The sequence below is a fragment of the Megalobrama amblycephala genome, linkage group LG24 (genome assembly GCF_018812025.1).
Source record: "Megalobrama amblycephala isolate DHTTF-2021 linkage group LG24, ASM1881202v1, whole genome shotgun sequence".
Classification (NCBI taxonomy): Eukaryota; Metazoa; Chordata; class Actinopteri; order Cypriniformes; family Xenocyprididae; genus Megalobrama; species Megalobrama amblycephala.
The window spans coordinates 17,016,075-17,040,207 of NC_063067.1; the positions used below are offsets into that span (position 1 = coordinate 17,016,075).

At 38.4% G+C, this 24,133-nt stretch overlaps 2 protein-coding genes across 2 annotated transcripts in view; one reads left to right on the forward strand and one right to left on the reverse strand.

Moving 5' to 3' along the window:
• Nucleotides 1-15,795, forward strand: part of camta1a (calmodulin binding transcription activator 1a) — a 436,791-nt gene extending 420,996 nt beyond the window's left edge. The window contains 13 exon segments of the mRNA XM_048177455.1: nt 280-470; nt 577-655; nt 761-1,112; nt 2,608-2,850; nt 2,853-3,091; nt 3,577-3,755; nt 5,377-5,620; nt 6,082-6,153; nt 6,327-6,347; nt 8,259-8,458; nt 8,669-8,743; nt 9,021-9,051; nt 11,384-15,795. Coding sequence (XP_048033412.1) covers nt 280-470; nt 577-655; nt 761-1,112; nt 2,608-2,850; nt 2,853-3,091; nt 3,577-3,755; nt 5,377-5,620; nt 6,082-6,153; nt 6,327-6,347; nt 8,259-8,458; nt 8,669-8,743; nt 9,021-9,051; nt 11,384-11,416 — 1,959 coding nt within the window. The 3' untranslated portion in view covers nt 11,417-15,795.
• Nucleotides 15,796-19,399: 3,604 nt separating this feature from the next.
• uts2a (urotensin 2, alpha) lies at nt 19,400-23,354 on the reverse strand. Its single transcript, XM_048177456.1, has 4 exons — nt 22,782-23,354; nt 19,847-19,960; nt 19,660-19,703; nt 19,400-19,563 (listed from the first exon to the last, which is right to left on the reverse strand). Exons 1-4 carry the CDS (start codon nt 22,885-22,887, stop codon nt 19,450-19,452), a joined length of 378 nt encoding a protein of 125 aa, XP_048033413.1. The 5' UTR covers nt 22,888-23,354; the 3' UTR covers nt 19,400-19,449.
• Between the last annotated feature and the right edge of the window lie 779 nt (nt 23,355-24,133).

Genomic DNA, 24,133 nt, shown 5'->3' on the forward strand with positions numbered 1-24,133 from the left:
TAAACATTATTAAAATTCAGCTACATCACTTAGATGAAAAGATTTGCATATTGTAATAACATGGTGTTTATTAAAACTGATTTTGTGAGCCAGTTGAACCAATTCATTAAAATGATTGTTCACAAATTGTTTATTGCTGCAGCTTTTCCACCCATAGATTATACAGTAGCTTTCTGTTTGAGCCATAACAAATGATGCAGAAAGCAATGACATTTTTTAAAAGATTGTGACATTTCATTGAGCTTTTGAAGACATCAAGCTCTACATTTTGTGCTGCAGTGTATCTCGGGACAGGCGGGAAGCTCTTTTGAGAGTCGTGTGGTGGTTGTTTGTGAGAAGATGATGAACAGGGCCTGCTGGGCCAAATCCAAACACTTGATTCACTCAAAGACCTTTCGGGGCATGACCTTGCTACACCTCGCTGCAGGCCAAGGCTACGCCACCCTCATCCAGACTCTCATCAAATGGCGGTCAGTTAAAGCGATAAGAGCACTCAGATGTGTCTACATCTATGTGTAATTATGTTTTTGTGTCATTTCCATTGCTAACCATGAGAAATGGTATTATCCTATCTAGCACGAAGCATGCAGACAGCATTGATCTGGAACTTGAGGTGGACCCTCTCAACGTGGATCACTTCTCTTGCACTCCACTGGTATGATCCTCAAGCATTTTTAATTGAACTTTGGTGCATTTGGCAACTCCATTGCACTGTCTTTGCTTTTCTTACACACCTTTTTACTCTGTTTCCTTGTTGTAGATGTGGGCTTGTGCTTTGGGTCATCTGGAGGCAGCAGTGGTCTTGTACAAGTGGGACCGGAGAGCACTGGCCATCCCAGACTCTCTAGGCCGCCTGCCTCTCTCCATCGCCCGCTCCCGTGGCCATACCAAGCTGGCGGAGTGTCTGGAGCAGCTCCAGAGGGAGGAACAGCAGCAGCAGACCCCGTCCTCCTTACCCCCCACCTCCAGCATGTCTTTCTCCCCCAACCCTGACATCCCCACCTCCAACAGCTGGATGGTCAGCTGGGGCAGCGACAGTATGGTGACCCCCAGTGGGCAGAACACTGGTACTACCACCTCTACTACAACACCTTGCACCAACCAGAACCCTGGTGAGAACCTCTAAAGTAGTTAGTTAAACTGCAAGATACTAACGAAAAGTTGCTAATAATTTCTTATGTTTATGCTTAATATGTTTTAAAATGTAATTTATTCCTGTGATGGCAAAGCTGAATTTTCAACATCATTACGCCAGTATTCAGCATCTCTTGATCCATCAGAAATCTAATATGATGATTTGCTGCTGAAGAAACATTTCTTATTATTATCAGTGTTGAAATAATCAGTTGTTCTATTTAATCTTTGTCAGACATAGAGCTTGGACTTCAGTCCAAAAAGGTCAATTTTGGTCTCATCAGACCATATCCCAGATGGCATCAGAGTTTTCCAAGTGTGTTTTTGCATAGAGCAAATGAGACTGAGTGTTGCACTTTTTCAGGAAAGGCTTGTTTCTTTCAGCGCTAAGTTTGGTTGGTGAAAAGCAAACACAGCACACCACCCAAAACACACCATACCTACTGTGAAGCATGTTGGTGGCAGCATTATGTTGTGGGGGTGTTTCTCTTCAGCGGGGACTGGGTGATTGGTCAGGATTAAAGGGAAAATGGATGCTGCCAAGTACATCCAAATTCTTGAGCCATCTTTAGCTATCTTGCTAGACAGAAGACGGGCAGGTCATTAACCTTCGAGCATACCGCCAAAAGAACAACGCAATGGCTTAAGGATAGGAAGGTGAATGTCCTTGAGTGGCCAAGTCAGAGTCCTGACTTAAATCTGATAGAAAATCTGTGGATGGACTTGAAGAGAGCGGTCCATTGACGCTCACCACGGAATTTGACTGAACTTGAGCAATTCTGCAAGGAAGAATGGGCAAATATTCCCCAATCTAGGTGTGCAAAGCTAGTACAGACATACCCAATACGATTAATGGCTGTAATTAAAGCAAAAGATGGCTCTACAAAGGGGACTGATGACTTTTCCAACTAGTTATTCTAGTTTTGGATTAATTTTCAGAACTGTTGTTTTTTCTTTTATTACTTTGATGTTTCAAGGCAAAATTTATAAATAAAGCTGGAAAAGGGTTTTTTTTTTTTTTTTTTGGAATGGGTTTTAATTTCACGCTGTACGACAAATAAAGTAACTATTTCAAAGCGGTATGATGAATTTCTGTATCAGCAGTACAGTATGAACCAATTCACTAAAATAAATCAGACTTTCCAACACTAAATATGAGACTGATAGGGGGTGTTTCAGGAGAGTTCACTAGGCTACTAGTTGAAAAACCGCTACTTGTAGCTCATTACTGGAAAAGCTGCGCTGTTTTGAAAACAGATGAACTAATGTTGCTTTACTAAAAAGATTACAGCAGATTTGCTTGCCTAATGTAATATCTTATTGCATTTGCTTCAATGAGCAGTACTTGCTGCACAATCTAATTCCATCTCATTTTTTAGATTATAACTAATAGCACCTCAGAGAGCAAATGTAATGGAAATATCATCTCCGTCCTCTTCTCTGAGTGCATCTCACTCTCTCTTTTGTGCCTAGATTTGAGAAGGCCGAGATCAGAGCCCTCCAGCTACTACAGCAACGAGTGCCAGCGGGAAATCCCCCTCGCCAAGAAACACAAGCCCAACCCAGAGCTTGTGCAAGCACAGCTGGATAAGCCCATGTCGGTTCCCTTGAACATGGAGCAGCAGACACATAAACTGTCAACCAGCCCTAAGACCCTCCCCTCCACCCCATCCAGCCCGGATAAGAGCATCTCTGAAGAGGGTTTAGGGACAGGGGGCATCCACAAGCCAAGATGGCCTCTTTCCGTGGAGGGCATAAATGGGGCACTAGAGAGGTGCTCAGGAAGGGAGGCATCAGCGGCGCAGGAAAGGAGAAGTTGGCCAGCCGGTTGCGACAGCGTGGCGAGCCCCTCAGCATGCTGGGAATGGTGGAGAGGGAGATTGTAGACACAGAGATGCTTTCTTACAAGGAGGATCTAGAGAACCAGGACTGCCTCTCTCACATGGAGGACCTACAGGTGAGAGAAGTGCACATACACACACTCACACAGTGCCCTAAATGGCACTCACTCACAGTCAGCCAGCCTCATTCACACCTGTATTGATGCATTTGTCAGTAAATAGGCTCAGCAAACAAACAGGGCTACAAGCGTTGAGAGGCCAAGGGATATATAGAGCACCATCCGTCCTGCTGACATGTGAAATCAGCGCTAGAGAGCCGCGGTCACAGCCCCGCTCTCTGCACAGACCTTCGTCACCACATAATACACTTCTGCCATTGATTTGCTCCCATCGCCAGGAGTTAGTCCAGCTCCATTCATCTCTGTCACTCTGTGGGGATAGAGGGGCTGTTGCAGCGTGTTCCTCCAAAGTAAACACCCCGGTGCTCGATTGATCGGCTGGGTTAGCAAGTGTGTGTGTGCTTTTTATCACACTAGAAAGTCAGTGCTTGTGTAACTTTGAATGCATGTGTTTGTTTTTGCTTGTGTGTGTGCATTCACAGGCAAATATGATGAGCCTGGCAGAGCACATCATTGAGGCCACTCCGGAGCGTATCAAACGGGAACATTTTCCAACCATGGAGTCTGTTCCTCTGGACAACAGTGGCCTCACCAACACCATGAGCTGGCTGGCCAGTTACCTGGGAGACGTGGAACACCTGCCCAGCATCATTCACTTAAGGTTAGCTAATGTCTTTTTAAAAAAATGCATATTTCGATATACATATGTACTGAAATGCAGCGACCAGGATGGGAAATTAACATTTTTGCCCAACCACAGTGGCTGGTGGATACAGAATTTTACCAGCTGAATTTTTACAAAACATTTGGTCACTTTATTTTTGGGTGATGTAGTTACATTGTACTTACTCAAATAAGTGCTGAGTAATACTAATTAACCTCATGTACTTACTTTAGAGTTACAGTTAGGGTTAGGGTTTGGTTTAGGGTTAGTTACTTGTAATTATGCATAATTTACTGGTATTACTGTAGTAAGTACATGTTATGTACACAGTATGTTTTTTCGCCGCTAGGGGCGCTAAACTCTTCAAAACAATAACAAAGGCGTAGATTGATGACGCAGTGAATGAGCGTGAGATCATGGAACTTGTCGTCATGCCGATGGATCTAATAATGTTTATGGCGAAATAATGTTTATGGATGAGTGATTGAGAGACAGATATCAGTGCCACACGCGAGTCCCAGTGGATATAAAGGAGCACATTTCATTCTACCGAACTAACGTTACTCGCAAATCTGAAATACTACTAATACAGGTCAGTTTATTTGACTAAGTTAAAATTGTGAGGTAAAGCAGCACTGTTTCACTTGGTCTCACGTTTTACTATCATACTAAACTGCATTGAAAGTTGTAATGTTATTCTATGTATTAGTTTGTTGGCTGTATGAGAGCTAGATCAACATTAGAATATAATACTGATGATATTCTAACATTTCATCGTGTTGAGCTATGTAACATTGGTTAGTATTATGTAGCCTACATTTGCTTACCATGTCTAATAACATGCAAGAGTGTTCTGTCAAGTCAAAGTTACGCAGCTGAAAACCAGGGATAACGCAGATATTACGTCATTGACAGGCGACAAGTGACATGGGAGGGACGGGCACTATTTAAAATTTTGAATTTCTCTGAATTTACAAATTCTTGGAATCATTTAGGATAATGTAAGTACATAGCTGAACGAAATATATAACACTGTGCAAGTGGTTTTTGGATATTTTAATATAAAAATCTTACATATTTTGCCTTTAAAATAAAGTGTTACCATTTTTTTTTTCAGTTCAAGTATGTAGCAAATATATAAAGAATCAGCATCCTTTTTCCAGAGAGTCCACTTTAAAATAAGTCAACTCAGACCAAAACTGAGTGAAAACTCAGTTTTTTATATATATATATATATATATATATATATATATATATATATATATAAAGATATTTCAAATAAATTGTAAAATAATTTCACAATATTACTATTTTTACTGTATTTTTGATCAAATATATGCAGCCTTGGTGAGCATCTTTCAAAAACAACAAAAAACATTTGAATGGTAGTGTATTTTTATTTTATTTTTTTGCAACATATAGCGTTCACATTCTTAATATGTATTTTAAGTGAAGAGCATGATGGAGCTGAGATGTTCTGACTTCATTTGTTAAAATACCTGAGTTCGACTGGTGGCGGGTGTTAATTTCCCACCCTGGAAAAATAATTTAAAGGAAAAACCAAATGTATGCCTTAACCTTGCTAACTTCATATATGTATGTGCTTGTTTTGTTTCAGTCCCATATACAGTGAACCCCTGACCCCTCCCTCCAACCCTAGCCTGAGCCCGGGCAACTCGCCCATGCGCGAGGGCCCGTTTGAGAAGCCGACCTTGCCTGCTCCAGCCGAGTGGAGTGAGTTTCTCAGAGCCTCCAACAGCAAAGTGGAGAGAGAGCTAGCCCAGCTCACACTGTCGGACCCCGAGCAGAGGGAGCTCTACGAAGCCGCACGGCTGGTGCAGACCGCTTTCCGCAAGTACAAGGTACAGGCCAGTGGCTCGGATGCCACGCGCTTGTGTTGATGTGTGAATAGAGACAGGATGTAAACGTCTGTGCACAGGTATTGGTAGGAACGAACATGGGACACCCTCTGTCTTCTTCCTGCTTTGTCCTTCCTTTCTATTTCATGAACACACAGACACAGAGTAGTCAGTCCCCACAGCTTCAGCATGGGTAAGGTGGCTTAACCAGCGCATGGCCTGGCTTATAAGGAGCGATTGCTGCCTCCTGTGGCTGCCTGTAATGAGTTTCCACAAAGATTCACCAGCTGGCCAAACTGGCGGCTTGTGCTCAGAGGCATCTGGTCTCTCAGCACCAGCTGCACCTAAGCAAGAAGGGTGTCTTTTCTCTATGACTTTCATTCTCCTTTAAGTGAACAGCCTAGTGGCTGTCTCCAAAACGTTGCCCACTACTCAGACCAACCCTTTTCCTTCTATCCCTGCAGGGACGCCCACTGCGCGAGCAACAGGAAGTAGCCACCGCTGTCATTCAGCGCTGTTACAGGAAGTACAAGCAGGTAATCCTTTAAGATGCCGTGACATTGACTTTGCCAACCTTTTTTGGATATCTGGTTAATAGATCAAGCTCCAGCAAACACACTTGAGTCAATTATAAGCTTTCAGAGCAACATCAACTGCAAGGTCACAAGCTTTCCCATTCATGACAAATCTATTTTTTTTCCTTTACAAGCTAACATGGATAGCCTTGAAGGTAACTTTTTTCATTGTTCATGCATTATATAAAGCAGATTTTTTTTGACTGGAGAAATGTTAAAATTGATTTAATACAATGGCCAATTATACACTGTGTCAATCACACATTTTGACACAAGTCTGTCTCTCTGCACTTTAGTTGCAAGGGACACCCCATACACTGTGCGGACCAAAGAGACAGATCTCGCTAGACCAGGTTTTTTTTAATTGACTCTAGAGACCCCCAGGGGGCTGTAAGCAGGATTTAGGGAGTCCACAGAAAGTTTAACTGGAAATAAATGTTACATTTAAAAAATTGATTTTAGAGGTGTCCCAGTGTACTGTAAATCTACTCTAGAACAATATTCATTGTTAAAGGCACTATAAAAATACTTTTTAATTGAATTAAAATGTTTTTCTTCAGTTTATGCATCTAACGTTACATAACAATGGGTAGAACTTAATACAAAGTCAATATTTTCTAGATCATATTTTAGTCATTTTGCTTTGGCTTCAGTAGAGTAACAATATAAAAGCCAATTTAATTTTGGAAACATGTATTTTGTATCACGCTTTTTATCTCACACAGTACAAATGGCTCTTCATACATGAAAATATATACACTGCCCTCCAAAAGTTTGGAAACACCCCTGGCAAAGTGTGGTTTTGGACGATATCAGTATAAATCCTTATCATTTTTTGGTGCAAATACATTACAGTAACGTGACATTATCATTGAAGACCAGCAATAATATTTTAAATTTTGATTACATAATAATGGCAATATATACATGTCAAAGTCAGACATGCCCCTTTGCCAGCTGTGATGCCTGGTTACTGGTTTAAACCTGGCCCAGGTTTGTAAAAGATATTTGGGTCAGCACACCTTAATTAAGTTTAGAATACAATGAACCAATTAGAACCCAGTTTAGGTCAGATAGCTGCTAATGCTGGATATTTTGATGAATCGAAAATTTTTGTTTTTTCTATGTATGAACTGTTTATATAATAAAATATGTTTGCGTAGTTTGTGTTATCCCTTATCAGTGCAAAATTATCACAAATTAAAAAGGATTCATGCCAATATTGTCCAAAACCCCACTTTTCTAGGGCGTTTTTCGAAACTTTTGGAGGGCAGTGCTGCCTTTATATTTTTGGAAGTGGATCCCTCAGGTGAACATCATTTTGGTGGTCCTTGGCTTTAAAAAGTTCTAAATATTCAGTAATTAGCTCTGGAATAAAAGGTAAAAGAAGGCCAAATAAGGTAACATGCCTCATTTAAATAAGCCAAAATACACAAGTGTATTCTAGAAATAAGATTTTAAAAAATGTAAATCTGTGAAAAAAAACAAGCCCAAAGACACTTAAAATAAGTGAACATGGACATAATGATGGACATAATGTTTTTGGTCATTATAATATTACTTATTTACAACTGCAAACACCAAAAGCATTGCTATGATTGATTATCTCTTTGTCAATCATTGCCATTTTGGTAAGAAATCATAAACATATGTGGTGTGATAATTTAGAGGTTTACACTTAAAGGGATAGTTCACCCAGAAATGAAAATTCTGTCATCATTTACTCACCCTCATGTAGTTTCAAACCTGTATGCCTTTCTTTCTTCTAATGAACACAAAAGAAGATATTTTAAACAATGATGGTAATTAACAATGACAATACAACAGGAACCAAAACTGTTTGGTTATCTACATTCTTCAAATATCCATATATCAATCTTCTTTTGTGTCTAGCAGAAAAAAAAGAAACGCATACAGGTTTGGAACAACATGAAGGTGAGTAAATGATGACAGAAATCAGAAGTCGCTTCCTAAATTTTGCAGTGTGTGTATGGCCAGTGTGAATCAAATAAGGTGCAATTACTTTTGTGTCATTAATGTCTTGAAAATGTGTCTTTATGTATCAGTATGCACTTTATAAGAAGATGACGCAGGCCGCCATCCTTATCCAGAGTAAGTTCCGCAGCTACCACGAGCAGAAGAAGTTCCAGCAGAGCCGGCGGGCGGCCATGCTGATCCAGCAGTGCTACCGCAGCTACAGGGAGTTTGGCCGGCTGAGGCCCCACCGCAGAGCAGCCACCGCGGCACTGGTCCAGCACAAACTCAGGTAGCACCCATAACTCCCCACTCCATTCACTGCCCCTTCGTAAAAGTCTGTCCAAATCTTATTCCAACTGTTGTTTGATGTTATGTAGTCAGCCAATAGCTCTTATGAATCTGTTCCAAATGGCATACTGTTCTGAGCTTTGCCCTGCAAGATATTTTATTCATGGACAAGATGTAATGTGCAAAATTAAGAGCGACGTTTGTGTTTTAGAAGCAGTCTTCTCACTAAGAGGCAAGATCAGGCCGCCCGCAAGATCATGAAGTTCCTCCGCCGTTGCCGCCACAGGTATTCTCCCACCACCTCCATTCATCCACTACCTGAAACACTCCTGATACAAATACTAATGTGACACTTGGAAAGCTTCGTGTTTGTTGTTTGGTGAACTTATTACAGATACTAACAGAACTAACTTTGAAAGTGTGATTCATTAATCATAAGTGGTTTAGTGAGGGGTGCTCTTCCCTCCCTTGGCTCTCCCCCTCCCTCCCTCCCTCTCTCCCCCCATCATCATATCTGCTGTGTGCTAATAGCTGTCTGGTGTTGTTTTGCTGTTAATGCAAAGCCCCTTGATGGACCATAGACTATTCAAGCGGGTGAGTGCAGCCTCAGCGATTCAGTATGTCTCCCTTTTTTCTACTGTATCTCTCTCCCTCTCGCTCGTCTCACACACACACACACAAAGACCCCCCCGACCCATCCTCTCTTGCTCCTTCTTGCCCTCCTCATCACCGTTGCTTGATGCCTGCTTGCATGACAGCTACCAACTGGACGCACAGATGACCGAGATCAAGGGCCTCAGGATATCAGTTGTGTCTTGCTATACACTAACCACGGAGATGCTGCATTAAACAAGCACCTTTTTCTCCTGTCTAGATTATTTAAGTTTCCTTTACTTCCTGTATTCGTAAAGAGGAAAAGATAAGATAGACGGAAGAACTGAAGGTTGTTTGGTGTTAAAGACGTTGCATGAAGATGATGATGATGATGATGATGAGTCTTGCTCTTTGACCATGAGGCATGCTGGGAAATATGTGACCCAGAGAAAATTGGCTGCCTCTCTGGCTTGTGTGTTTTGGTTCTGACTAGTTCAATTAAAGCCTGTTTTTTTGCACATGCTGCAGTGGGAACTGTCTATCTCTCTTTAATTGTTCGGTTGTAGATAACAGATATCTTTGTACAAAAAAATCTAAGCATAACACAAAAACAGAGTTGGTTGGATTTTATTAGATGTTTGATGTATTTCAAAAGGAAGTAGACAGAATAATCAACGGACAACTTTCTTGTCAAAGACTACAAGATGAGAAGGTTTCAGACTGGTTTTTTGTATTAAATGAAATTCAGACTATTTTAAGCTTTTTGTCCTATATATCTACTTAGCGCAGAAACTTACAAGGTGAGGCAATGAAAAAATGGGGCAAATCATCAGTGAAGATCTGAGAGAACTTTTTCACAGAGCAAAAGTGATATAGAAATTATTATAAAAATTGTTCATTTATATACACTACTGTTCATAAGTTTGGGGTCAGTATGATTTTTAAAAAAAAAGAAATTAATACATTTATTTAGTCATGATTCTTGAGAATAAAGATGTTACAAAACATATATATATTTCAAATAAATGCTGTTCTTTTGAACTTTCTATTTATAGAAGAATCCTGAAAAATGTATCACAGTTTCCATAAAGATATGAAGCAGCACAACTGTTTTCAACATTGATAATAATAATTAGCACCAAATCAGCCTATTAGAATGATTTCTGAAGGATCATGTGACACTGAAGACTGGAGTAATGATGCTGAAAATTCCATCACAGGAATAAATTACATTTTATAGTTCACAATTTTAATATATTTGCTGTATTTTGATCCAATAAATACAGCCTTGGTGAGCATAAGAGAATTTACAAAAACATGGAAAAAAAAATCTAACAGACACCAAACTTTTGAACTGTAGTGTATTGTCTTATGTAGATGCAGCTTTAAACTGTTCCACATAAACCATGCAATCTCTTAACAATCAGTATTCAAAAATATCTTTTACACTGTGCTGGATGGATATTTATAGATATTACAGTTTTTTTCCAAGTGTTCTTTTCTGTTTAAAGGAATAGTTTGTTTTCATGTACTCTTCGTGGAACACAAAAGGAGTTGTTTAGAAGAATATCCATCTGTGTTATTTCCATACAATGTATGATGAGCCATTCATTTTCATTGTATAGAAACAAGCAGCTTGGACATTTTGATAAATATGTCCTTTTGTGAAAAAAACTGCCTCTTTACAGGATTAGTTGACTTCAGAATTAAAATTTCCTGATAATTTACTCACCCCATGTCATCCAAGATGTTTATGTCTTTCTTTCTCTCTTCAGTCGAAAAGAAATGAAGGTTTTTGAAGAAACATTCCAGGATTTTTCTCCAAATTGCAGTTTCAGTGCAGCTTCAAAGGGCTCTACACGATCCCAGCCGAGAAATAAGGGTCTTGTCTAGCGAAATGATCAGTCATTTTCTAAAAAAATATATAAATATATTTTAACCACAAATGCTCATTTTTATTTATTTTTTTAGAAAATGACCGATCATTTCGCTAGATAAGACCCTTATTCCTCGTCTGGGATCGTGTAGAGCCCTTTGAAGCTGCAATTTGGACCTTCAACCCGTTGAACCCCGGTGAAGTCCACTATATGGAGAAAAATCCTGGAATGTTTTCCTTAAAAACCTTCATTTCTTTTCGACTGAGGAAAGAAAGACATAAACATCTTGGATGACATGGGGGGCGAGTAAATTGTCAGGAAATTTCAATTCTGAAGTAAACTAATCCTTTAACCACAGCTTGATTTGATATTCTTTGCTCTCTGAGATAAATGCTGAAATGTGAGATGTGAGCTTTTGAACCCGTGTCCCTTAATGTCTGTCTGTTGTTTTTCAGAGTGAGAGAATTGAGAAAGGCCAGGGAACATGAGAGCGTCCAGAAGAGCCCCCTCACAATGTGACATTACTCTCCAGACTCTTCCTTTCAGTTTTTCTGTTTCAACCAGAGACGTTTTACAAGAAAAAAAAATAGCAAGAACACTGCAACTCTTACTACTACTGTATGACTGATACTTCGGCTACTAAACAACTGCTTTTTTTTCATATCTCTTTATTCCTTCTATGTTTCTTTTATGAAGGAAAGAGGCAACTGCCGTGGATCAAAACAAACTCAAAGGACGTTGTTTTAGGAGGAACAACATTTGCTTCGTGGCATTTTTTGCACTTTTTAATGGATTGATTTGTCATTTCGGATGAGCGTTAAAGTGTTTCGTTTGAAAAGGGAAAAAAGAGAAAGGATGGAAGATTGGAAGTCATGCTCTTCAGCGGCTCGTAAAGAAAATGATGGTTACAAAATATGCCGTCGACACAGAAACATGGCCGGACCTGTTCCGAGTGTATTTCGTAGTTTTCAAAAAGATGACGAGATGTGTTTAGTGGGTCAAATTGTTACCAAAAATGATGTATAATTCATGAATTAGTTTTTGTACAGCCAGATGAATTCATCAGAAACTTCATCCAGTCTGTCCCTTACAGTCACCCGTCTTCTCTTAAGGGGACTGGGTTGCTAATGAATGTAAGAGGGAAACGAGCAGGCTTGGGTTGACGTGTCAAACGCTGATGTTATTTTGCTAACGAGAAGTGTGAAAACGCATAGGTATACATCCAATTTGAATCAATTTGACGATATTCAGCCACACACATCAGCGAGACATCACAGAGCAACGGATCGCCCCAGGCAGATCTTGAATCTAGGCCACAGTCTTTTCGTTTGTATTGTTTTCAACTCCATTCATGTACTGGAGACAACACATGTCATCACCTCTGCCCATCATTTCCTATTGGCAAGTTTGTAATCTGTTTTCTTTTGTTAATCCAATGTTAAATACACATTGGTGAAGCTTTTTTGTTGGGTTGAAAATCAACTTCAGAGGTTTTCTAAAGCTGTTAAAGAGAAATTTACATACATTGCCTTGATGTCTTTGACATACTTTGAAGGGTCTCCACGCCCGGGGTTAGACAAATCCATATTTTTGACAATTGAGCAGTTCCTGTATATAAAGAAGGATGCCGGTACGCAAAGTAAAACATTTATCTAAGCAGGATTGTATTTTAGAAATATATTATTTTACTCATTGAAAGGGATCAAAACAGATTAGCGTCAGAATCTGAATATTTGTATAGTTTTGTTTGAATGCCTAAGAAGTATGGTTGTATCGTTTGTACATAGTGTAAATACCTGGGATAAAGTCAAGCTACTGTATGTGCATGACAAAAACGAACAAAGATACAAAAAAAGAGTTCAAAAGCATTAGTGGCTATGCTCTGTAAAACTATTTCACTATAAGAGTATTTTATTTTACTTTGAATGTTCTTGAGAAGAACATTTTGCTGAAGCATGACTTTCCTGCAATTATGAAAAATACTGTATTTATGAGGTAGGAGAAAAGGCAAAATGATCATTAGGTTATGTTTACATCTGTTTGTTTGTTTGTTTGTTTGTTTTCGGGGCTACCAAGAATCTTTTTGCCAACGGTGCCAAGTAATGTGAATGCTACTGCTTAAAGAAAGTAAGTTAATCATTTGCTGAACAGATAATCACATGGTAGTACGTGATCAGATTCACTTGCATTCAATTTGCATAACCCATGAACACAGTCGGTCTCGGATGATGGTGTATTTCAGGAAGTGTATCACATATCCCATTTGGTTTATTTGTATATTTGTTTTGTGTTTCATAAGCCCAGATACTTTTGTATTATGTCAGCGAAACGATGTAAAATATGCTTTTCTGTTACGAATACAGAGGTAGTGGACATTCTGACAGTCTAGATGTGCAAGAACCCTGTGAGAAGCGTAAATAATTGAAATCCACACTGCTACACTGACTGAAAGATTCGGTTCTCTGTTATGCATGTAAACAGGATTCTTTTGGTGCTAAAACGTTGGCGTCAAGGGCCTGATCGACCTCCAAAGATCAACCAATTTCACCAGTGTTGCAGTGATGTTACTTTCAACAGCAGGTGTCGCCATGGCTTTCGAAAAGACGAAAGTATGTGAAAACACTCCTGAAAACGATTTCTAATGCACTAAAAATGTGTATTTTTCAGTTTCCCCTCATGTCATATTTTGTATTTGCATCTCTGTTCAAGAGAATGATTATGTAAATGTTTTTCTTCAGAGTGCTTATGTTGGAAGTGCCTGATCATATTCTCAATCCAGCGAGCCGTGTCAGTCTGCATGTGAGGTTTGCAAGGGACTGGCATTAGCGAGAAGTGAGTAATAGTTCTTTTCCGTTATGTAACTTCTTTCTTTGTCCGTGCTTTCTCCACGTATTTCGTTTTAACGCACCAGGAATTTATGGCTTCGTCATAACTCACGTCCCCTATTGGAACTGCCAGATGAACCCGTGAGGACTGCAGATTTCAGTCAGTCCGGGTGGTTCTTGCCTTGCATTCATCATTCCGGTAGCAGTTTAGGTTGTCAGCTGATGCACTGCGGTGGCAACTCGAGTCTTATTATGCTTGCATGGGTAACATAGATAACCGGGTTGCTGAAACGGCACCCAAAGCATGCTTATTTTTGTAGATTTGGTAGTCAGGTAGACTTGTTGAAGAAATACTGTTCTGTAAAGCAGCTGGTTTCATGGGTTTCAGAACTTCAACAGACGAGGGCTTCGAAATGTAACTTTACAGTACAAAAAAGTCTAAAAAAAAAAAAAAAAAAAGCTGGCAAATTGTCAGTACTCATATTTACAGGGGCAGCATGAATCTTTTTTCGTTTCTATCAAATAGAATTTGGCTTCTGTTGAGTTTTAAATGGCATCGAATTCAGTTTCACTCCACTTTCCATTCACATTCACATTTCTTAAACGACTCAACTACAGAAACAGGTTTAAAAAAAAAAAAAAACGAACAAACGTGTGTACCTCATACAAAAACACGCGCCACAGAACTGTGTCCATATCCACGTTAAAGTGTCCATGGCACTAGTGCAGTTGAAACCTCGGCTGTGAATCTGACGGGTTCACTTTTGTATCTTAACTCAGGTGCCAAACTGGAGAAAAGGGGAAGTAGAGCAGGTCACTTGAGAATTAGTTGCTGCTTATTGGGAAACGAGCCAGACTGTCCTGATCAAATTACTGTGATTCTGAACGTCATGCTGTTCACCTTTTTTTAAATCGACTACGTGAGCTGAGTTGGCGTACCTTAGGTCCCTAAAAAAACGATTTGTCAAAAGAGACGCACTGACTGGTGTTGTATAAGAGTGTTCAAGCCCGTTCGAATGGAGCAGGTCTACACGAATGCGTCTGATGCTTGTGTAAATACGCATGTATGTTTCAGTTGTTCGATGCAGCTTCTCCGTCCGGATCCTATAGTCACTGTATAAACACACTGCTGTGGATATACTGTATCACAATATTGAAAAAGTGCTGCTCAGATCGATTCATCATCATCATCCTCATCATCGCGTTATTCTAGTCATAACTAGACTTTTAAAAGCATAGCTGTAGTTTCAAAACGCCAAACTAAAACCTCATCTGGTCGCATACGGGTTCATTTTGACAACTCTGCTTCAGCTTTAACGGTATCACAGCTCAGCCCACAGAAGATACCTCATTACTTTTGTTTGTCAAAAGCGTCACCAACTTAGAACAGAGACTGCCTTTCCTGCGCATCCATTCTTTAGAAAAGGGAAATAAACATCCCAGCACTCATGGACACAGAGCAATAAGCAATTCCTGAAGTGAAGACCTGTAGACCTAATGGGACAGCGATCTGTTGGACACACGTAGCTGACTAACTCTTATGCAAATGCCAGTATTGTGAGATTAGAATGCAGTAGTTTAAGGACAGTGCTTATACGACACCCTTCATGGAGCTGCACGTTTTCATCCCTTTCAAACCCAGAAAATAACGGCCCTGCCTTTATTACAAGCTACACTTGGGGCTCGCTACACTTTGCATGTTAAACTAGTGTTAGATCTACTTTTCCTCTCCTCTCTAGCTGTCTTTCTCTGTCTTTCCCGATTATGTAGCCCTCTCCCTTCCTAATGACCCCTGTTTTTTTTTCTCTTCTTCTTTTTTTTAAATGTCTTTGTTTTTCTTCCTTCCCTCTGGTTTGAGCAATTTATTTTTGTAATTGTGCATGTTAAAGAGTCACTGAATCGATGGATATGTTAAAAAAGAGAATTCAGCTGCTGAAGCCATGCAAAATGTTTTGAATTGCCCTTAAAATATGAAAGATGTTTTCTGAATGCTTTATATTCTCTCTGCTGTAAAATAATAAAAGGGGAAAAACTTAAGAAAAGCTTGTTTTTGCCTCAAGTTTCAAAGTTATTTTAGTGTCTTTTTTTAAAAACAAAAAACCTCAACTGTACTAATTTAGCAAACTAATTGTTTTTCAGGTTGAATAGATTTGTTGGCTCATTTGGGCCATCTGTTGGTCACCGCAACACACTGCATCCTGGATGCTGTGACAGTTTTAGGTCCAAATGATGCCATCCATGGTCATGAATTAATGAAAGGTCATACAGTAAATTTTAGATATTGGCTGTCCTCGGACTTATATTCACAGTCAGTGATTAAACTAATGCTTAGTTATTTTGTGTGATCGGGAATTGTGGTCGCTTGATGGGAATAATAACCGATAACAGGAAATGACTGCTGTGTGTGCATTTGTGTTTGTGCTGAAGAGGCATTTTTTGCTTTTAATAACGACCACAGAACCGGGGACAGTGATTGGGTCAGTTACAGGCAGGGTTTATGGGCCAGGTAACTGCCTTTGGACTCCAAACACGTGGTTATTGGTCAGGATATAAAGTGTGAAGACAATTCCTTGACCTCAGTGTAGCGCTGTTTTTTTGCTCAACAAGAACAATCTGGGAATCAGTGAAGGCTGCTCAGGTAAGGAACAAAGTCTTTGTATTTTTTTGACTGTTATATATCATTTACATTTATTTCTGTTCTGATTTGTTTGTTTGTGCTAATCATTATCATAATAATTTGTTTAGTAGAAAAATACTGCTCTACATGTAATGCATTAAGTGCCTCTCCAATTATGAGAGAAATTTTAATGACCCTATACAAGCTCAATTGAATCATCAAAATATGAGCAAAAGATTTTATATTTTAAAAAATAAATAAATTATATATATATATATATATATATATATATACACAGCTATGGAAAAAATTAAGAGTGGTCTCTTAATTTTTTCCATAGCTGTATATATATATGTGTGTGTATATAGAACACTTTTATCATGGGATCATTTTATGAATTTAGTTTTTATTAAGTAATTTTCTTTTAATTAATATTTTATTTAATTAAAATGTATAAACATACTTTAGCACTCAAAAAACTTAAATAACCCCTTAAACATGAAGCATAATGTGACTATTAAAGACATTTCTCCTTATTTATAACCCTTTTGGCATAAAGTGTTCTTTAAAATTTAGTCAAGAACCCTAGAGTTCTATGTAGAAATTTGTTGTTTTTATATTTAATATTATACAATAATAATAATTATTATTATTATTTATAATAAGCAATGTAAATTGCATTATTAATAATGTATATCAAATAATTCTATATTAATTATATATGATTACAACTATTAATGTGTAATTTTTTTTAAATAAGCAATATGTAATATAGTATTACTATTTACATATATTTTTATAATACCATTTAATAATATAATTATTTGTTTGTTTATTCCCTTAAAGGGATATTTCACCCAAAAAAGGAAGATTATGCCCCACTGTTTGCTGTAAATCCCCACTCTAACTGTTTGGTTGCAAAATATCTTTCTTTGTCTACAGCAGAACAAAGAAATGTATACAGGTTTGGAACAACTTGAGGGTGAGTAAACGATGACACAATTTTCATTTTTGGGTGAACTGTCCCTTTAAAGGATTAGTCCACTTTTAAATACACTTTTCCTGATAAATTTACTCACCCCCATGTCATCCAAGATGTTCATGTCTTTCTTTCGTCAGTCGAAAAGAAATGAAGGTTTTTGAGGAAAACATTCCAGGATTATTCTCCTTACAGTGGATTTCAATGGATACCAACAGATTGAAGGTCAAAATTACAGTTTCAGTGCAGCTTCAAGGGCTTTAAACGATACCAGATGAGTAATAAGGGTCTTATCTAGCGAATCGATCGGTCATTTTGGAAAAAAAATACAACCGTTTATGCTTTATAAACAAAATATCACCTTCCGCATTTTTCATAACGCTTACGCTGAATGTCCTACGCCTTCCCTATTCTAGTTATGGAAAAAAACGAAACTGGCGCCGCGTTCGTTCCGTAAGTAGAATAGGGAAGGCGTAGAACATATGAAGAATGCGGAAGCGGAAAGTACGTTCAAGGCGATATTTTGTTTATAAAGCATAAACGGTTGTATTTTTTTCGAAAATGACCGATCGATTCGCTAGATAAGACCCTTATTACTCATCTGGTATCGTTTAAAGCCCTTGAAGCTGCACTGAAACTGTAATTTTGACCTTCAACCTCTTGGTAGCCATTGAAATCCACTGTAAGGAGAAAAATCCTGGAATGTTTTCCTCAAAAACCTTCATTTCTTTTCGACTGACGAAAGAAAGACATGAACATATTGGATGACATGGGGGTGAGTAAATTTATCAGGAAAAGTGTATTTAAAAGTGGACTAATCCTTTAAGGTTAATTCATTGACCTTCTTTTGTTTTATCATGATTATAAGGTTTTGAGACCTTAATTTATTTGTGCATTATTGTAAGCCTGTGCTGTTTTACAGACATAATGAAGAGGACATTCTGCTTGTCTGTCAGTCTATTGCTGCTGTGTGTCTGGAGTGACAGTGCGCCTGTTCACACTGACACTGTCAGAGAGGTGAAGGAACTTCTGTACTTATTTCTCAAGTAGTGTCATTTGGTCACAAAAATGTTAAATTGCTCATTCATAGGTTTTTGTTTATGGAATATTGGAGTACTTGTTTTAATTGCTTGTGTGTGCGCTGTTAGATGATAGAGCTCCTCCGAGCGATGACTCCAGTGAATGAGCAAGAAGGACAGGACACAGAGCTGATGGGCTCTCCTGAGGTTCTCTGGCCTAATACTGAAGATATGGAGAAGAGAGACCTTCCACGTCTAGGAGTATCAATACACAGAGTCTTACCTTCAAGAGTCCACAGCAGGTAATCAAACAACCACTCATCTGCTGTTCTCATAAACATAATACAGCAGCAGCATGCTTTTTAAAGGTACCATTGGTGGACCTGCCTTACTTGGTTGCCTGGACGTGACCAAAAATAAAGTGTTTATTTTTTATTTATTTATTTTTAGTGGTGTTTAACACATATCATAGGTCAGTATTTGGCTTGACTTTTTCTTTTTTGTGTGTGTTCAGTAAGTCCGTAGATGCATCTAGATACCGTTTGTCCTCCCCATCTAAGTGGATGTCCAGCCTCCAAGGTTGAAGTTTGGAGGAACCACCACTGTTTGATTCATCTGTCTCAAAAATGCTTGAATCAATCAATCCAAATCTCATCTGCATGTTCTCTGTATAAAGAACTCATCGTAAGACAAAAATAAAAAGGAGCTACAAAATATAAAAATGTGAATTCTGTATTCCAATTTGAGAAATGGGAACAACATTATGGACAAAGAATGGAGGCTTTTTATTATTTTATTTTTGCATTTATTTAGAGTTATATGTTTTATAACATACAGCTATTGTGGTCTATAAAGATAGTATTGGCACTGAATCCAAATATTCCAGCATTAAAAGCTGAAGATGTGTAGAAAAAAATTCCCAGATATTTTACATGTTAGTGGTTTACATCCGCAACTGTTTTGCACATTTGTTTGTATTTGTATCCTGTATAATTTATGTACTGTGTATATGTGTGAGTCCATACTGGTAGGAAAAGCTATAAAAGCCCTGTCACTCATGAATCAGTATGGCATGAATGGCTCAAACACAGTATTTCCAGAAGCAGTCTGCACTGCCGCCTCTCTTCCTGAACTGTCTCCTGCTGCCCCACAGACCGCTGGGAGGGATGAGGCGATACGGTTTTTCTAACAGAAACTTCGGAGAAAGAAGTCGGTCACATATTTGCATGTAAATGTAATATAACCAAGACACAGCATTATTTACAAGCTAAGAGACTGTTATTTCCCTTACCTCTCTAAGAGCCTCTTTAGGAATCTGTCCAGACATTTTGAGACCTGTGAAAGGAACAGTATGAGCATTCAAAGTGAAAAAAAGAGCTATTTGTTTTTCATCTGCAGAAGAACCTTCTGTAACACTGAAAGATGGTGCAGTTGCAGCTTTTGTGATTAAATGTCTGTGTCAGATGAATGAGTCTCACTCTCTCTGCTGAGCAATGGGGAGTATCCTACGACTGCTGCCCTCTGCAGGAGATCATTGAGATCAGAGACAGAGAAATCATCTGGACTGACGACTCCGGCTTCTTCCACTGAATCTATAGCAGCAATCAGACAGACGCTATTATATCAGCTACAGAAATTTTGCCTGTATTGCTACTGTATTTGGCACAGCATTATAAGTTTAATGTTATCTTTTGGGTCACACTTTATATTGGGTGCCTTTAACTTCTACTGTATATATTTGCTTCAAAAAAAATTTTTTGGGTATAATGTACTTATTGTGTTCATGTTGTATTGCAAAACGCTTTTGCTGCTATTAAAGGGATAGTTCACCCAAAAATGAAAATTTGATGTTTATCTGCTTACCCCCAGAGCATCCAAGATGTAGGTGACTTTGTTTCTTCAGTAGAACACAAATGATGTCTCGTGCATATACTTCAATGAGAGCGAGACATCACTGCCGCTGTCAGAGCGCGATCAGACCTCACTAAGCGAATGCTGAATGCAGTTGGACATAGTGGTGTATTAGAGGTAAAAAATTATATAAATACTGTTCGGTTTCTCGCACAAACCGATCGTTTCGTGTCTTAGGACATCAATGTGTCGTCACGAGCCGCAGGGTTTAATTTGGATTTGTCTGTCGTGTTTTATTTACTCTTATAGTCCAAGTTCCCGCTGACTTGCATTATACCACTGACAGACGGCAGCGGTTGCAGTTAAAAATCATCATTTGTGTTCTACTGAAGAAACAAAGACACCTACATCTTTGATGCGCTGGGGGTAAGCAGATAAACATCAAATTTTCATTTTTGGGTGAACTATCCCTTTAAGGAGGGATACGGGTAAGTTTAGGCACAGGTTTTGTGGTATGGGTAGGTTTAATGTGGGTTAAGAGGTAGGTGAAGGGTCAATAGTGTAATTATAGATCAATTTACAGAAATTAATTACAGATGTAATTGCATGCCGGTATTTAAATATAAGTTACAATGTAAAAACTTTGTATCAAATAATTAATTTACATGTTAGTAAATACACTTAATATAAAGACCCATTTTTGCACCCTGTGTGCTCTAAAATTAATGTAATTGACAATGAAAATGCGAGTTGTTGTGCTTTATATTTATATCAGTGCATTGCTTCCAAATAAAAAATTAGACTGTTCTGAGAATGTCACATACAGTGGACGAAAACTATATAAATGCATAATATAATTATGCATAGGTAATATATATATATATATATATATATATATATATATATATATATACTGTGTCAAATCCCTGCATTATTTTGATGTATTTTGACATCTTAACAGTGTTGGGGTAATGCATTACAAGCAACGCGAGTTACGTAATCAGATTACTTTTTTCAAGTAAAAAGTAATGCATTACTTTTAAACTTACAACTAAATATATGCAAGTTACTTTGTTTTCCCATTTATTGATTGACAGTTCTCCTGTTCCCATGCTGAGAGAAAACGGGAGTGCAGAGGCGTTGTGTGCAAACATGATGGTTATTCTAGACTAGTTCAACACTAAATGTAGGGTTGCCAGGTTTTCACAACAAAACCTGCCCAATTGTTAGTCAAAACTTGCCAAATCGCGTTTCAGGGGGGTCTCCTTCAAAAATCGCATTCCGGAGGGTAAAATCCGCATTTTTGGCAGGGTTCCCCTGGTAAAATTCGCATTCCAGGGGCTATCATGTCATTTGGGGTTGCTTCAACCCGCGGAGATGAAAAACAACCCGCAGCAGCAGTGTTAAAGTAGCCCAATTCCACAGGAAAACCACTGACTTGGCAACATTGACTAAACATAAGCATAAATCTACTCATTTACATCTGCTCCTGCGTCCCATTCTTCTGTATTCCAGAATGGCAGCACAGCTGAAAGGTTTGTTAATTTGAACTGCGCCCTCTGTACAGGCATGAATTACTACATCAGCCTGAGGATTAGTCATTTCCTTTTTGGGGTGAAAAGGCCTTAAAGGGATAGTTCACCCAAAAATGAAAATTTGATGTTTATCTGCTTACCCCCAGGGCATCCAAGATGTAGGTGACTTTGTTTCTTCCACTATGTCACCACTATGTCCAACTGTGTTCAGCACCCGCTTAGTGAGGTCTGATCGTGCTCTGACAACGGCAGTGATGTCTCGTGCGTATACTTCAATGAGTGCTAGACATCACTTCCGTTGTCAGAGCGCAATCAGACCTCACTAAGCGAATGCTGAACACAGTTGGACAGTTGGTGTATTAGAGGTAAAAAATGATATAAATACTGTTCGTTTTCTCGCACAAACCGATCGTTTCGTGTCTTAGGACATCAATGTGCCGTCACGAGCCGCAGGGTTTAATTTGGATTTGTCTGTGCATGTTTATTGACTCTTATAAATTGTGTTACCATTGACTTGCATTATAAGACTGACAGACGGCAACGGTTCGAGTTAAAAATCATCATTTGTGTTCTACTAAAGAAACAAAGTCATCTACATCCTGGATGCCCTGGGGGTAAACAGATAAACATCAAATTTTAATTTTTGGGTGAACTATCCCTTTAACATTTGCCAAAAATATAACTTTTTTGTTGTTATATAAACAAACAAAACAAAAAGCCCAGATGAGAAAAAGTAACGCAAAAGTAACGTGAAGCATTACTTTCCGTAAAAAGTAACTAAGTAGCACAATTAGTTACTTTTTTAGGGAGTAACGCAATATTGTAATGGTGAATTCAGGTTGATTGGGACACTTTTTCCCAGTCATCTTAATGGCAAAAAGTGTCCCAATCACCCTGAATTCACCCCTATGCCTTATATATGCTCAAGATGCCAAATACATACACACATATAGATAGGTTCCTTAACATCCATAAATATATGGGATAAAATATGACCATCTGAAATATTGCATCTGAATGCACTCACCAGGGCCGCTGTAAGTCATGTCAGCTGTGTCTGTAACAGGATGTGCTAGCAGATGACTGCAGGACAGCAGGAGAACAGAGCAGGACAGAAGCAGGTTACAGATCATCTCTGCAGCAGGATGAAGGATCTATCAGGTCAGGCTTTGGTGAATGGAGTGGATGGATGGTCTCTTATCTTATATACTCCACTCTACCAAAAGCTGAGTGAATCATAATGAATGCAATGTTTTTATTGAGAAAATTTGGATCTTGTTGAGTTAATATGTCCATGAATAAATCAAGGTGACCGGCGGTATAGTGGCTTTATCACTTTTGAATCTCATTGAACTGTTTTACTGAATTTGTAAATTGGGAAACACAGGTGTGCAAATGTCCGTCTATGTCCGGGATGATTTTATGAATATGTCAGCTGTCTTATTTAGCTTATGAATCTAGCCCTTTCGCATTGGGATGAAAATATATCTCTTTAAATTCACAATGAAGGCTGGTGAACTGATGCATAGGGAAAAGGATTTTATTGGGAATTCAGGGAGCCACACTGATGCTAATGACTCTGTCAGTGTCGATGAAGGTAATAAAAAATGAAGCTCAAGAGCACCAGGGATATAAACTCCAGATCACCCATCTGCTGAGGAGAGGATGACATTTGTTTATCACCCACTGGCAACGTTGTATTAGTGATGCACATTTGACATTTACAAAGCGTGGAGTATAATCAGACAGAGCAGACGTAAGAAATGAAGAGCCATTTTAAAAGGATGTATGTCACTCACAGTCTGGCTCTACACTTCTCCATCTGCTTTGTAAGATTGATCTTATGAGGAATTTATTTGGATGAATTGCTCCCAACATTAAACACAATACAAGACCTTAAAAGTTAATACCGTAAAAGGTTTTTTTTTTTTTTTTTGTCTTGCTTTCTAGTAAAAATATCTAAAAATTCTTATATACATTTACTAGAGAAGCAAAATGACTTAAGATATTAAGATATAGTCCTGTTTTCTGAAAAAAAAAAAAAAAATCATCGAAATTAAGTGAGTTTGTCCTTAAAACAGGAAAAAATATCTGCCAGTGGGGGAAAAAAAACTTTATTTAATGGGAAAACAAGATTTTTTTGACCCCACTGACAGTTTTTTCTCTTTTTTTTTTTTAACATAAACTCACTTAATTTTCTGATTTTTTTTTTTTTTTTTTTTTTTTCACAGTAAACGAGACAATACCTTAAGTAATTTTCTTCTCAAGTAAATGTATCTTGATTTAAGAATGTTTATATATTTGTAGTGGAAAACAAGACAAAAATACAAAGTAAGAAAATATTTTTTTGCAGTAAGAATTTAATTAAAATGGGTTCTT

What these genes read in the sequence shown, in the direction of transcription:
- uts2a (XM_048177456.1), bottom strand. Translation starts at nt 22,887, where the DNA reads ATGATCTGTAACCTGCTTCTGTCCTGCTCTGTTCTCCTGCTGTCCTGC. An exon ending in CATGACTTACAGCGGCCCTG is followed by an intron (nt 19,961 to 22,781) that starts GTGAGTGCATTC and finishes TTGCTGCTATAG; the next exon opens with ATTCAGTGGAAGAAGCCGGA. An exon ending in CTAAAGAGGCTCTTAGAGAG is followed by an intron (nt 19,564 to 19,659) that starts GTAAGGGAAATA and finishes CTTTCTCCGAAG; the next exon opens with TTTCTGTTAGAAAAACCGTA.